The following is a 14519-nucleotide window of genomic DNA, read 5'->3' on the forward strand; positions in this document are numbered from 1 at the left end:
AGAAAGAAGACTGACTATCCCCACGATTTCCTACCTCGCCTCGCGGGCGCAGGGAGGCTCAGCGATGCCACCTGGCGGCTGCTTCTCCCCAGATTGGGAGCCGGCTGGCTGCAGACAAACCCAGGCTCTCCCCGGGTGCCGTGCCCCTGCCTCTAGAATAGAAGCAGAAGCCTGTATTCATGCTTGCAATCCAAGTGGCCCTGCAAACATTCGTCTTCTGCTTGTTTTCATGAGAAAATCGAGAGGAAAGGAATAATGAGTTGGCATTGGCATGAACAGCTTAAGCCTACTGTGTGCTAGTCACTGGTTATGAGAGGAAAATGGTAAAATTGTTAGAAATGCAGGTTTCTTAACTCTTAGCTTATTCTAGTGATAAAAATAAATGCTAGATTTCATTTACCCCAGAATCCTATTTTGATATTTTGCAAATATGAGTTATTTCCATATATTATTTTTCAATGCACGCACCCCCACCCCCATTACGCGCTGAGCCCAGTTACAATGCAATGTCATCAGCCCAAAAGGATGAAGCGCAAGTTATGTTTGTCTACTTGACTGAGAAGTAAATCAGCCTCACATGGAGGCTTCTTTTCCATTAAGTGTGGAACCAAAAAAACTGGCGCCTTTCAGTTGACAAAGGCCAATGACATCAGATTTCCCAGGGCTTCTTCCTTGTCAGGTAAAGTAACAACTATACAGTTTTTCCTCCTCTTTATTTTATTTGAACTGAATACTTGTCAGGTCTGACTAGCGCCTACAGTCATAGTTTCTATAACCAAGGCAAGGCAAAATCTTGCAAATCAGTGCAAATCCAGATTTGTTAAACTAATTTCCATTCAGGTCCCTCCCTCCATGCCAAAGGAATATATTAAGCAGTGGAATAGAATCTTATTTCATCTATACCCCATACCACTGTATGGATGTGAGATTTTACGTTGTGTAGATGTGTGAGAGCAGAAGAAATGCATTAGCAGATATTACACTTACATCTCAAATGGAATTCCATCATTTAAGGGAATAAAATAAAATACCTAATTCAAAATTGGAAATGTCTAACATCATTGCTAACAAAGATAGTCTATTATTCTAAACCAGGATTTTTTTTTCTGCAAAATTATCTTGGCTTTCTCTTAATACAGCTAAAAGACTAGCATTAAGAATTACTTCATGTACTGCAAAGCCAGCAGAGGGAACACTGTGTACTGATTTAGTAGGGGCCACCAAATATCTGGTATTTGGGGAAAAAAATGTCAGTAATGGAGAACTGATTACAGAGCATATGAAGTTAGGGAATGAGAATGGAGAAATCTTTTCTCATTATTTGGTATTGAGAGGTCCAACACATTCCAGTGTGCACACACTTAGTTGGTCACAAAGATGACTTTAATAAAAGGGCATTTGTCATATGTTTTCTTACATTCTAAGAGAACTAACCCATTAGAACAGATCTATTTCAGAAGTCTAGGCACTTGTGTAATATATAAATATATATACAGTAATTATAAAGTCAATGGAAGTTACTGATACCATATTTCATCAAGTCTAAGAGGAAATTTTTCTTTTCATTTCAACTCTTCCTGAAATAAGGAGGCATCCTACATCTAGGGGGATATCACAGTTTCATTGGCAGCTTTCTTCCTTGGTGGAATGTAATATAATGGTGTGTCTTAAAATTTGTTGGATTTGTTGAAATACAGAAAATACACGTAACAAAAGAATGAGGCCAGTGGCTGTGTTTTAGTACACCCTTTAAAAAATCCATGTGTTTTAAGCAGAAACATATATGACTGCTTTAACTTCCACTCTTCCCTATCATATTCGATGATGGAAGCATAAATGACTGAGAAATATAATCAATAATGTTGATACTCAACTTGACTGAATTATCAAACTAGCTACACCCTCAAATCATTAGTTAGTACAAATTCAAAAATAAATATTCTTTTTTATCCTAGTGAAAATATTGATCTTATAGATAATGGCCCTCTTAAAATAATTTTTTTTTTGTCAGGTTGGTAACATTTAAGGATGTGTTTCTATGCACACCAGAGAAAATGAAGTATATAACACAGCAACACTGTTATGCAAAAAAGGTGCCTGTGTGTTTTTGGTTTGGGTTTTTCTTTTTTTAAGGATTTGTTTCTCCTTTTTTAAAAAAATTATGTAATACAAGTAGCTAATCGTCAAAAATTATTTGCTTTTACCCACAAAAACAGTTTTGCTTGTGGTTGATCCTTACAGATCCAGTCAGATGGCTACATAGGGTGTTCTTTCCAGTAAAATTCTAAGTCTGACAACCTGGGCCTATTGCCAGCCTACATACTTTAAAAGTTTGACAAGATACACAGAAATTTACTACCCAGCACTAGTTTAATCTGAATCAAAAGCTGACTTAATTATTTTGGATTGACTTTACCTAACCACTTATGGTTAGCCTGAAGAATATTAGTTTCCTATTATAGTGTTAAGGAAAGCTGATTTTTACTACAATTCTAATTTTCAGACATTGGAAAACAAGTAATTTCTGTAGCCGACATTTATTTTGAATACCTTGGCATCCTTTCTTTGCCATATTCTTCTTAGTATTCTTCATGGAGTTCCTTTCTTTTAAAATCAATGGAATGGCAGGGTTGCCACTATTGTCCTTCTATGGTTCACATCAATGATCTGTGATTACTTTTTTTTTTTTTTTGAGATAGTCACACTCTATCACCCACACTGGAGTGCAGTGGCTCAATCTTAGCTCACTGCAATCTCCTGGGTTCAAGCAATTCTCCCGCCTTAGCTTCTCGAGTAGCTGCAATTACAGGCGCATGCATCCCTGCCCAGCTAATTTTTTAATTTTTTAATTTTTAGTAGAGACAGGGTTTCACCATGTTGACCAGGCTGGTCTCGAACTCCTGACCTCAAGTGATCCACCCACCTTAGCCTCCCAAAGTGCTGGGATTACAGGCGTGAGCCACCGCGTCCCACCTGTTATTACTTTTTTACATAAGTGGCTATTCTGTTTTAGCCTCTTGAACAACATGCAGCTTTTACTAGGAGTGTGTCTGGCATTTGAATTAGAAAGGAAGGTATTAGTATTCATTGAGGGCTTACAATACATCAGGTGCTTCATAGTCACAAATTCATTGAACCCTCACAACAACCCTCTATAAAGTAGCTCCTAGTGTTCCCATATAATAGATGAGGAAAACTGAGACTTGGCCACATCCCCATAGTTACAAACCAGTAAGAAGGATTAGCAGCCAGGTCTACTATGAATCCGGAGGCCCCACTCTCTTCTGCTACCAGTTATCACCTCCTTCTACAGTTTCTCTTTGCCTTGGTTTTTCAGCTCCCTTCGATTCAAGTAACAAATAAGAGGAAATATATAAGAAGGAAAGGAGGAAGATGGCTTTGGGAGGAGGAGAGGGAAGAGAGTGAAGCAATCTTTAATTTTGAAAACAGGGAAAACAAATATTTAGAAAGTAAAACCGATTTCCATCCTTTACATGCCATTATACATCCTATACAAAACTCTGGAAATCTGCCCATTGAGGTAATTACGGAGCACTACCTAATGTGTTTCAAGGGAAAGCTCCCCTGTTTGGGCTATGCAGGATTTACAGGGAGTTTAAATCATTAAATAACCATAGTTGACCCTTGCTTGGTTAAGAGAGTAAGCAATTATTGCAAAGTCCTCTTCCCTGCCTTCCACAAACAGCACAAAAACGGTTCTGAAGGGATTTACACAATACATCAACATCTGTGCTGTACCTAGAGTTGTTAAAATAATTGTGATGACAGGTGTCTAGGTACCACTTTCTTAATGGTTTTCAATATCCATTGATTTATTGTTGTGGCTTTCTCTTCCCCTTTACAGCTTTGGCTTTAAGAAAGAGCTGGGGAACAGATTTTGCACCAGAGGCTGATTCTTTATTCCAATGCTGAAAAGAACTAATAAAAATAATCACTTGGCTTTTAAGCAGAAAGCTTCCATTTACAGTATTTCACCCTTACCCCGCCCCGTTCCAAGCCCCTTGTTATCTAACATAATGGTTAGAATACATTTCCGTCTCTCCCCTTAATAATTTCATGCATTAACATCCTCTTCACACACTATACACACACGCACGCGCGCACACACACGCGCGCACTCACACAGCAAAAGGAAAAAAGAGGCAGCAGAAATCTCAGCTGTACTTCTAGCCCTTTTAAAAAGTTTGCTCTGTAAATTGGAATGAGGTCAGATTTGGAGCTTCTCATTGCACGCGGAGATTATTATTGCATCGGGTTCCAAGCCAATGGGAAGCCCGGGGGAGGGGTTTGGCATGAGGAAGCGTTGGTTACAGCAGCTGATTGGCTGCAGCCAAGACTGTGAAAGGATAAAGAGGCGCGAGGCGGAATTGGGGTCTGCTCTAAGCTGCAGCAAGAGAAACTGTGTGTGAGGGGAAGAGGCCTGTTTCGCTGTCGGGTCTCTAGTTCTTGCACGCTCTTTAAGAGTCTGCACTGGAGGAACTCCTGCCATTACCAGCTCCCTTCTTGCAGAAGGGAGGGGGAAACATACATTTATTCATGCCAGTCTGTTGCATGCAGGCTTTTTGGCTTCCTACCTTGCAACAAAATAATTGCACAAACTCCTTAGTGCCGATTCCGCCCACAGAGAGTCCTGGAGCCACAGTCTTTTTTGCTTTGCATTGTAGGAGAGGGACTAAGTGCTAGAGACTATGTCGCTTTCCTGAGCTACCGAGAGCGCTCGTGAACTGGAATCAACTGCTTCAGGGAAAAAGAAAAAAAAAAAAAACTTGCCTGGGAGGCCGCGAGAAACTTGCATTGGAAGCTTCAGCAACCAGCATTCGAGAAACTCCTCTCCACTTTAGCACGGTCTCCAGACTCAGCCGAGAGACAGCAAACTGCAGCGCGGTGAGAGAGCGAGAGAGAGGGAGAGAGAGACTCTCCAGCCTGGGAACTATAACTCCTCTGCGAGAGGCGGAGAACTCCTTCCCCGCATCTTTTGGGGACTTTTCTCTCTTTACCCACCTCCGCCCCTGCGAGGAGTTGAGGGGCCAGTTCGGCCGCCGCGCGCGTCTTCCCGTTCGGCGTGTGCTTGGCCCGGGGAACCGGGAGGGCCCGGCGATCGCGCGGCGGCCGCCGCGAGGGTGTGAGCGCGCGTGGGCGCCCGCCGAGCCGAGGCCATGGTGCAGCAAACCAACAATGCCGAGAACACGGAAGCGCTGCTGGCCGGCGAGAGCTCGGACTCGGGCGCCGGCCTCGAGCTGGGAATCGCCTCCTCCCCCACGCCCGGCTCCACCGCCTCCACGGGCGGCAAGGCCGACGACCCGAGCTGGTGCAAGACCCCGAGTGGGCACATCAAGCGACCCATGAACGCCTTCATGGTGTGGTCGCAGATCGAGCGGCGCAAGATCATGGAGCAGTCGCCCGACATGCACAACGCCGAGATCTCCAAGCGGCTGGGCAAACGCTGGAAGCTGCTCAAAGACAGCGACAAGATCCCTTTCATTCGAGAGGCGGAGCGGCTGCGCCTCAAGCACATGGCTGACTACCCCGACTACAAGTACCGGCCCAGGAAGAAGGTGAAGTCCGGCAACGCCAACTCCAGCTCCTCGGCCTCCGCCTCCTCCAAGCCGGGGGAGAAGGGAGACAAGGTCGGTGGCAGCGGCGGGGGCGGTCATGGGGGCGGCGGCGGGAGCAGCAACGCGGGGGGAGGAGGCGGCGGTGCGAGTGGCGGCGGCGCCAACTCCAAACCGGCGCAGAAAAAGAGCTGCGGCTCCAAAGTGGCGGGCGGCGCGGGCGGCGGGGTCAGCAAACCGCACGCCAAGCTCATCCTGGCAGGCGGCGGCGGCGGGAAAGCAGCGGCTGCCGCCGCCGCCTCCTTCGCCGCCGAACAGGCGGGGGCCGCCGCCCTGCTGCCCCTGGGCGCCGCCGCCGACCACCACTCGCTGTACAAGGCGCGGACTCCCAGCGCCTCGGCCTCCGCCTCCTCGGCAGCCTCGGCCTCCGCAGCGCTCGCGGCCCCGGGCAAGCACCTGGCGGAGAAGAAGGTGAAGCGCGTCTACCTGTTCGGCGGCCTGGGCACGTCGTCGTCGCCCGTGGGCGGCGTGGGCGCGGGAGCCGACCCCAGCGACCCCCTGGGCCTGTACGAGGAGGAGGGCGCGGGCTGCTCGCCCGACGCGCCGAGCCTGAGCGGCCGCAGCAGCGCCGCCTCGTCCCCCGCCGCCGGCCGCTCGCCCGCCGACCACCGCGGCTACGCCAGCCTGCGCGCCGCCTCGCCCGCCCCGTCCAGCGCGCCCTCGCACGCGTCCTCCTCGGCCTCGTCCCACTCCTCCTCTTCCTCCTCCTCGGGCTCCTCGTCCTCCGACGACGAGTTCGAAGACGACCTGCTCGACCTGAACCCCAGCTCAAACTTTGAGAGCATGTCCCTGGGCAGCTTCAGTTCGTCGTCGGCGCTCGACCGGGACCTGGATTTTAACTTCGAGCCCGGCTCCGGCTCGCACTTCGAGTTCCCGGACTACTGCACGCCCGAGGTGAGCGAGATGATCTCGGGAGACTGGCTCGAGTCCAGCATCTCCAACCTGGTTTTCACCTACTGAAGGGCGCGCAGGCAGGGAGAAGGGCCGGGGGGGTAGGAGAGGAGAAAAAAAAAAGTGAAAAAAAGAAACGAAAAGGACAGACGAAGAGTTTAAAGAGAAAAGGGAAAAAAGAAAAAAAAAGTAAGCAGGGCTGGCTTCGACCGCGTTCTCGTCGTCGGAAAGGAGCGCGGCGGCGTTTTGGACCCGCGCTCCCATCCCCCACCTTCCCGGGCCGGGGACCCACTCTGCCCAGCCGGAGGGACGCGGAGGAGGAAGAGGGTAGACAGGGGCGACCTGTTATTGTTGTTATTGATGTTGTTGTTGATGGCAAAAAAAAAAAAAAAAAAGCGACTTCGAGTTTCCTCCCCTTTGCTTGAAGAGACCCCCTCCCCTTCCAACGAGCTTCCGGACTTGTCTGCACCCCCAGCAAGAAGACGAGTTAGTTTCTAGAGACTTGAAGGAATCTCCCCCTTCCTGCATCACCACCTTGGTTTTGTTTTATTTTGCTTCTTGGTCAAGAAAGGAGGGGAGAACCCAGCGCACCCCTCCTCCCTTTTTTTTTTCAAACGCCTGATGAAGACAGAAGGCTCCGGGGTGACGAATTTGGCCGATGGCAGATGTTTTGGGGGAGCGCCGGGACTGAGAGACTCCACGCAGGCGAATTCCCGTTTGGGGCTTTTTTTTCCTCTTTCTTTTCCCCTTGCCCCCTCTGCAGCCGGAGGAGGAGATGTTGAGGGGAGGAGGCCAGCCAGTGTGACCGGTGCTAGGAAATGACCCGAGAACCCCGTTGGAAACGCAGCAGCGGGAGCTAGGGGCGGGGGCGGAGAAGGACATGAACTGGAAGGGGGTTCACGGTCAAACTGAAATGGATTTGCACGTTGCGGAGCAGGCGGCGGCGGCTGCTGGGCCTCCGCCTTCTTTCTACGTGAAATCAGTGAGGTGAGACTTCCCAGACCCCGGAGGCGTGGAGGAGAGGAGACTGTTTGATGTGGTACAGGGGCAGTCAGTGGAGGGCGAGTGGTTTCGGAAAAAAAAAAGAAAAAAAGAAAAAAAAAGAAAAAAAAAAGATTTTTTTCTTCTCTTAATCGGAATCGTGATGGTGTTGGATTATTTCAATGGTGGGGTTAATATAGCATGTTATCCTGTCTATCTTTTAAAGATTTCTGTATAAGACTGTTGAGCAGTTTTTAAAATAGTGTAGGATAATATAAAAAGCAGATAGATGGCGCTATGTTTGATTCCTACAACGAAATTATCACCAGCTTTTTTTCATTCTTAACTCTTTAAAGGATTCAAACGCAACTCAAATCTGTGCTGGACTTTAAAAAAACAATTCAGGACCAAATTTTTTCTCAGTGTGTGTGTTTATTCCTTATAGGTGTAAATGAGAAGACGTGTTTTTTTCCTTCACCGATGCTCCATCCTCGTATTTCTTTTTCCTTGTAAATGTAATCAGATGCCATTTTATATGTGGACGTATTTATACTGGCCAAACATATTTTTTCTTTTGTCCCTTTTTTCTTTCTTTTTACTTCCTTTATTTCTTTATTCGTTCCTTTTCCTTTTTCTTTTTTTTTTCTTTTTCTTTTTCTTTTTTTTTTTTGGTAGTTGTTGTTACCCACGCCATTTTACGTCTCCTTCACTGAAGGGCTAGAGTTTTAACTTTTAATTTTTTATATTTAAATGTAGACTTTTGACACTTTTAAAAAACAAAAAAAAGACAAGAGAGATGAAAACGTTTGATTATTTTCTCAGTGTATTTTTGTAAAAAATATATAAAGGGGGTGTTAATCGGTGTAAATCGCTGTTTGGATTTCCTGATTTTATAACAGGGCGGCTGGTTAATATCTCACACAGTTTAAAAAATCAGCCCCTAATTTCTCCATGTTTACACTTCAATCTGCAGGCTTCTTAAAGTGACAGTATCCCTTAACCTGCCACCAGTGTCCACCCTCCGGCCCCCGTCTTGTAAAAAGGGGAGGAGAATTAGCCAAACACTGTAAGCTTTTAAGAAAAACAAAGTTTTAAACGAAATACTGCTCTGTCCAGAGGCTTTAAAACTGGTGCATTTACAGCAAAAAGGGATTCTGTAGCTTTAACTTGTAAACCACATCTTTTTTGCACTTTTTTTATAAGCAAAAACGTGCCGTTTAAACCACTGGATCTATCTAAATGCCGATTTGAGTTCGCGACACTATGTACTGCGTTTTTCATTCTTGTATTTGACTATTTAATCCTTTCTACTTGTCGCTAAATATAATTGTTTTAGTCTTATGGCATGATGATAGCATATGTGTTCAGGTTTATAGCTGTTGTGTTTAAAAATTGAAAAAAGTGGAAAACATCTTTGTACATTTAAGTCTGTATTATAATAAGCAAAAAGATTGTGTGTATGTATGTTTAATATAACATGACAGGCACTAGGACGTCTGCCTTTTTAAGGCAGTTCCGTTAAGGGTTTTTGTTTTTAAACTTTTTTTTGCCATCCATCCTGTGCAATATGCCGTGTAGAATATTTGTCTTAAAATTCAAGGCCACAAAAACAATGTTTGGGGGAAAAAAAAGAAAAAATCATGCCAGCTAATCATGTCAAGTTCACTGCCTGTCAGATTGTTGATATATACCTTCTGTAAATAACTTTTTTTGAGAAGGAAATAAAATCAGCTGGAACTGAACCCTAAATCTTGACTTTTGTCGTTATTATGCCCAATGCCTAAGATTGGAAAGGCCCTACAGTATCTGGACACTACACAATCTGCCTTAGCTTTAAAAAAATAAGTTCTCAGAGGAGTCTTGTCAAATGCTACCTTATTGAGGAACATTAAATGTCTCTTGGCCAGATTTCCTCTGACCCTGAAAATGATGGCATCAGCTGAATATGTGTCAACTCAACACATGCTTTCTAGGAATTTTCTGAGTTTACCATATTTAAAAACGCCCTTTGTCTTGGAATCTGAAAGAGGGGGAGGGGCAACGTGGACAGAATTCTTCACAGATGAAACTGGCTAGATGATCTTTTTTTCAAGTTGGTGCTCCTGGAGCTGCTTTCTCCTTGATTTGCCCATGCTTACCTCCAGCAGTGGCTATAATTCGTTTTCGTGGGTTAAGGACAAATAAGATGTTAAAATTATCAGTAGATTATACAGGAGAAGGCTTTTACCGATTATGAAATGCGAAATATGTATGCATTTATGCATTTTTTTCTCAAGCAGAAAGGTTGATGTGCTACAATCTTCATTTTTTGCCATGCCCAACATGGTGTTAATGTAAGAGAACTGCAGCAATAAGGATGACCTGGAGAAGCTGGCTGCATGTGGGCTCAGAGGAAAGCCCCCTCTCAAAATAGCACTTACTTTGGCTGCTGGAGATTTGTGCTTTTTTTTCTAAGAATCAGGAAGGATTGTTGAGACTGCAAGGTGAAAAAGTACTTGGATTTCTTAAGGCCCATTACTCTTGGGTTTGGAACATAGAACTTGCTAAGTGGCACTATTTCCTGTTCATTTTGAGAGTTAACAATTGCTATTAACTAACAAAAGCCATCTTCCAAATGTTAATTAAAAATGTGTCTTTTACTTGTTTTTCAGCACTGGAGAGGAGGGGTTAACAAGCAGAAGTGTTTGGAAATAATCCCTTAGTCATTTGGATTGCTTGTAGATAAGGGAGTAGTATCCTGGAAGGTACACCTGGAAAAAGAGACCTTTTGAAGACTAGTCTAAAAGGGAGGGGGTTTTGTGGTTGTCCAACGAAAAGCAGTAATGCACCCCCAAAAACCAGTATAACTTGTGTTTCAATATAATTTATCTCTTAAAAATAGCTACTAGTTTTCAACATTTTTTTCATGTGTGGTGCTCATATATTTAGTTTTAATTGCATTTGTGTTCTGCAATTGGAATTCCATTTTTTAAAATGACCTTAGAACAACATGGCATCTAAGTTTCTTCAAAGATCTTTGTAAAAGGAAGAACTCTTCTTTAGAAAAGTGCTTTTAATTTTTGTTCATTGCAGTGATAATATAATGGTTTAGCTTTTTTCAGATCCAAGGTATCAATACCATGACATAAATGAAGCCTTAAATGATGCCTTTTTTAAATGATGCATCTCTTTTAAAGCATATTTTTATTTCGGAGGGTTCTCCTGTTAGAACTGTTTCTTTTCCCTTGACTCTCCATGTAAAAGCAGATGTTTTAAATATTTCCTTTAAGAATTTTGATAGCATTCGTTTAAAAATAAAAGCTGAAATGTGTGTGTCCTTCCTGTCAGGTGGTAAACGTAAGAAGGATTTTTGTACAATGTCTTTTCCTCTGAGTCTGTTTTCATTCGTAAGGGATACTTACTTGTTAGGTGGTACAAGGCATAATAAACCTGCGAAACCAAACAGTTTAGTGTGATTTTTTTCTTTCAGATAATTTGGATCAATAGAAAAGAGTAAGTTTCAGATTTTCTTTTAAGAATATCCAGCAATTGCTTCTGGCCCTGTGTTCCATCAGAAATGTGAATCAGTGATACTTGCTTAAGCAAGTTTTGTCAATTCCTAGTTGAATTCCTTTAAGTGCCAAGAAAAAAAATAAAAAGCATGTAAGCTGAGAGGGTTGGCCCAGCTCCTGGGAAGGCTTTTGGGGTTTGTGTTTACCCTGCTTTTGGGGGTACTAGGGGAGCTAAGGTATTCTGAGGAAAGCAAGAAAGCAAAGGGTTAAATGGACATCAACATTTACCAAGGGTTTCCTGTGTTTGTAGGGTACACACAAATTAGAAGACATGGTCTGGGGAATACTGTGGGTCAGAATGCTTAATCATGAATTTAAAACAAATTCAGGGATCCCAAGGAAGTATTTGAAAAGAGAGAAATGTTTAAAAAAAATTTTTTTTTTTTTTTTTTAAGAATACAAACCCATCTGGCCGGGTGTGGTGGCTCACGCCTGTAATCCCAGCACTTTGGGAGGCCAAGGCGGGCGGATCACTTGAGGTCAGGAGTTTGAAACCAGCCTGGCCAATATGGCGAAACCTCCTCTCTACTAAAACTACAAAAATTAGTTGAGCGTAGTGGTGCACGCCTGTAATCCCAGCTACTCGGGAGGCTTAGGTAGGAGAATCTCTTGAAGCCGGGAGGCTGAGGTTGCAGTGAGCCAAGATCGCATCAGTGCACTCCAGCCTGGGTGACAGAGTGAGATTCTGTCTCAAAAACAAAAAAATACAAACCCATCTACCCATTTGGATTTCTCAGAGTTTAAGGTTGGTATGCTTTATTTCTCTTTCTGGTGGTTTTTGTTTTGTGCCTCCTCCTGGCACCCCTCCTATTAAGGCCTACAAAATACCTCTCTAACCCATATTTACTAGGGTTTACTCCTACCCCTCTGATTCTTCCTGAAAAATGATATCTCCATACGCATTTCTCAGTTTTCACTATCATTTGAAAGCTAAAGTGGAGGGGTGGGAAGAAAGCATCTCCAGACATCCGCATGGTGTTTCAGGCTCTGCCAAGTGTCTACCACCATTCCCCTGTGCCCAGGATAAAGTGCAGAATTCACATGCTGCTCTTCAAGGTCCTGCACAAAAGGGTTTTAGCCCAACTTTCCAGTTCTTCCAAATTGCAGTATAACCAAACTGCTCTTTCCTGATAGACTGGAATTCTTGAAGGACAGAAACTAGGCATTGAATACTTCTTGCATTCCCCAGTTTGCTTTCCCTGCTTCTTTTCACATAATAAATGCTAAATTCTTATTTCTTGACTTTACATGGTTTCCATGGGGCCCTATGAGCTTCCAACAGGCATTTGCATTTTATGCTGCTTGTGGTAAGTACCAGCGCTGGATTGCATGAAAACCTGGATTAGAATGCTGCCTCTGAGACCAACAAGCTGGAGGACCTTGGACAGATTTCCCAGCCTTTTTAAGTTTCCGTGTTTTAAATCGTCATATAGAAAGAGAGCTATCTAATGTAGACAGCTGTGTTGGGAATAGAGTGCAGCGGCACGTGTGTGACATGTCGTAATGCCTGGCCTACCCCATGGGCTCGGTGAATGCTAGAACCTGACCTCATGGGTGGTGCTAAAAAGCTAATGTGTGTAAAGCCTAACACAGTGCCAGCAACACAGAAGATGCTTTAAATTCTAAAAATGGGGAGCAAAGCAGCGTGGCCGGGGTCCGAGCTGGGGTTCTGTCCCCACTGGGCTGTTGCCCCAGCTGGACTACCACCATGGAACTCAGCGCCAAATACCTCAGGGAGGAGCTGCAACGGGACCTGGCGGCGGAGTATGTGGCGGTGGAGGACAACACGACCCTCAACCATTGCGCCTGTAGCTTCCGGCGGTGTCGGCCAAGTTCGGTGGGAAGCCGCTGCTTCAGAGACACCGGCTGGTGAACGCGTGCCTAGCAGAAGCGCTCCTGCGCATCCATGCCTTTGAACAGAAAACCCTGATCCCAGAGCAGTGGGCCCGTGAGCGGCAGAAATGAGGGACTGGGACCTGCACAGCCATTAAATTACAAATCTGGAAAAAAAATTCTAAAAATAAATCTCCTGAATCAATGTTTCTCAGTCTGCTACACGAATCCCCAGCATCAGAATTACTTGGAGATTCTTGTTAAGGGTAGCGATTATACAGATCGCCAGCCACCGTCAGACTGTGGGGATGGGGCCTTAATGAGCCCCCCGTAGATTTCCAGTGCTCACTGAAGTTTGGAAATCAGTACCCTCACTGTATTTTAGCATATTCTCACAATAAGTATGCAGGTGAGGGATTATGACGCCCTCATTGTTTTAACATGGAGAAATTGAGTTGAGAATGGCCCAATGGCTGATCTGAGGTCACAAGGTCAGAAGTGCCAGAAAGGGTATTGGAACTCTATCTCCTGAGCCCTAGAATCAGCCTAGAACTTATTTCTCTAAATAGATGTCTTCTCCATTTCTACCCAAGGCTTCGTCCCTTGGCAAAAATTGGCAGTCCCTGCACTTCCCTCAGCCCTCTGACTCCTATCCATTTTCTCAAGGATGCCCTTCCACCATCCTTGTTGAAAGTTTAAGTTTGGGCCGGGCGCCCGTCGCTCGTGCCTGTAATCCCAGCCCCTAGGGAGGCGAGGCAGGGGGATCACCTGAGGTCAGGAGTTTGAGACCAGCCTGACCAACATGGCGAAATCCCGTCTCCATTAAAAATACAAAAAAATTAGCTGAGTGTAGTGGTGCATGCCTTTAATCCCAGCTACCCAGGAGGCTAAGGCAGGAGAATCACTTGAACCTGGGAGACAGAAGTTGCAGTGAGCCAAGACTGTGCTATTGCACTCCAGCCTGGGCAACAAGAGTGAAAATCCATCTCAAAAAAAAAAAAAAAAAGTGTAAGTTTAAGTAATTAGCCAAGTTAATATGTATATGTGTGTGTGTGTGTGTGTGTGTATATATATATATAATTCCAGTTAAACAAATGTGTGCTAAAAGATGAACCCAGGGACTGACTTTTGGTAGAAGTATCCAAGGCAGAGAACAGAAATAATATAAATATAGTGCCTGGAACTTCTGCTTTGTTGTTTAAAAGGCAGAGCTTCCAGCAAGTGAGAAAATTGGAAATTATTCAGAGCGCACTCAGCCTTTATAGAGAGGGCTATCGTCTACCCATTATATCCTAATGAGATTGACCGTTGGCTACAGTTAACTTGAAGGGTTTTATGGTTTCCTGCATGTGTTGTTTTCCTTCTCTATGTTAAAAAGAAGAAAAAAAAAAACTCTCATATCACTAAACGGTATTTCCCAGGGGGATGTCTGACTAGGCTGCTGCATTTTGGTTTGGGCCTTAGTTAACAATGGACCTCTATGTGTGTATGTTTGTGGATACAGGTGATAATAAATTTAGCCCATTTTATTTTCTTTTGACAGTTTCAATTCAGGGCAGTTGGTTTATGGGGTACCGCCAAACAAGCCAGGCCTAAGTCAAGTCATGGCAGGAAGTTTCTTGTAGGGCCT

The 14519-nt window shown here is 44.6% G+C and overlaps 1 protein-coding gene and 1 pseudogene across 1 annotated transcript; both read left to right on the forward strand.

Annotated features, from left to right (window-relative positions):
* The first annotated feature begins 2697 nt into the window (after nucleotides 1-2697).
* On the forward strand, nucleotides 2698-9254 carry SOX4 (SRY-box transcription factor 4). The gene has a single exon (XM_004065363.5). The coding sequence runs from the start codon at nucleotides 5178-5180 to the stop codon at nucleotides 6591-6593; it is 1416 nt and encodes a 471-aa protein (XP_004065411.2). The 5' UTR covers nucleotides 2698-5177; the 3' UTR covers nucleotides 6594-9254.
* Nucleotides 9255-11908: 2654 nt separating this feature from the next.
* LOC129534402 (bolA-like protein 2) lies at nucleotides 11909-13429 on the forward strand (annotated as a pseudogene).
* The last annotated feature ends 1090 nt before the right edge of the window (nucleotides 13430-14519 follow it).

This window comes from Gorilla gorilla, chromosome 5 (assembly GCF_029281585.2).
Source record: "Gorilla gorilla gorilla isolate KB3781 chromosome 5, NHGRI_mGorGor1-v2.1_pri, whole genome shotgun sequence".
Classification (NCBI taxonomy): domain Eukaryota; kingdom Metazoa; phylum Chordata; class Mammalia; order Primates; family Hominidae; genus Gorilla; species Gorilla gorilla.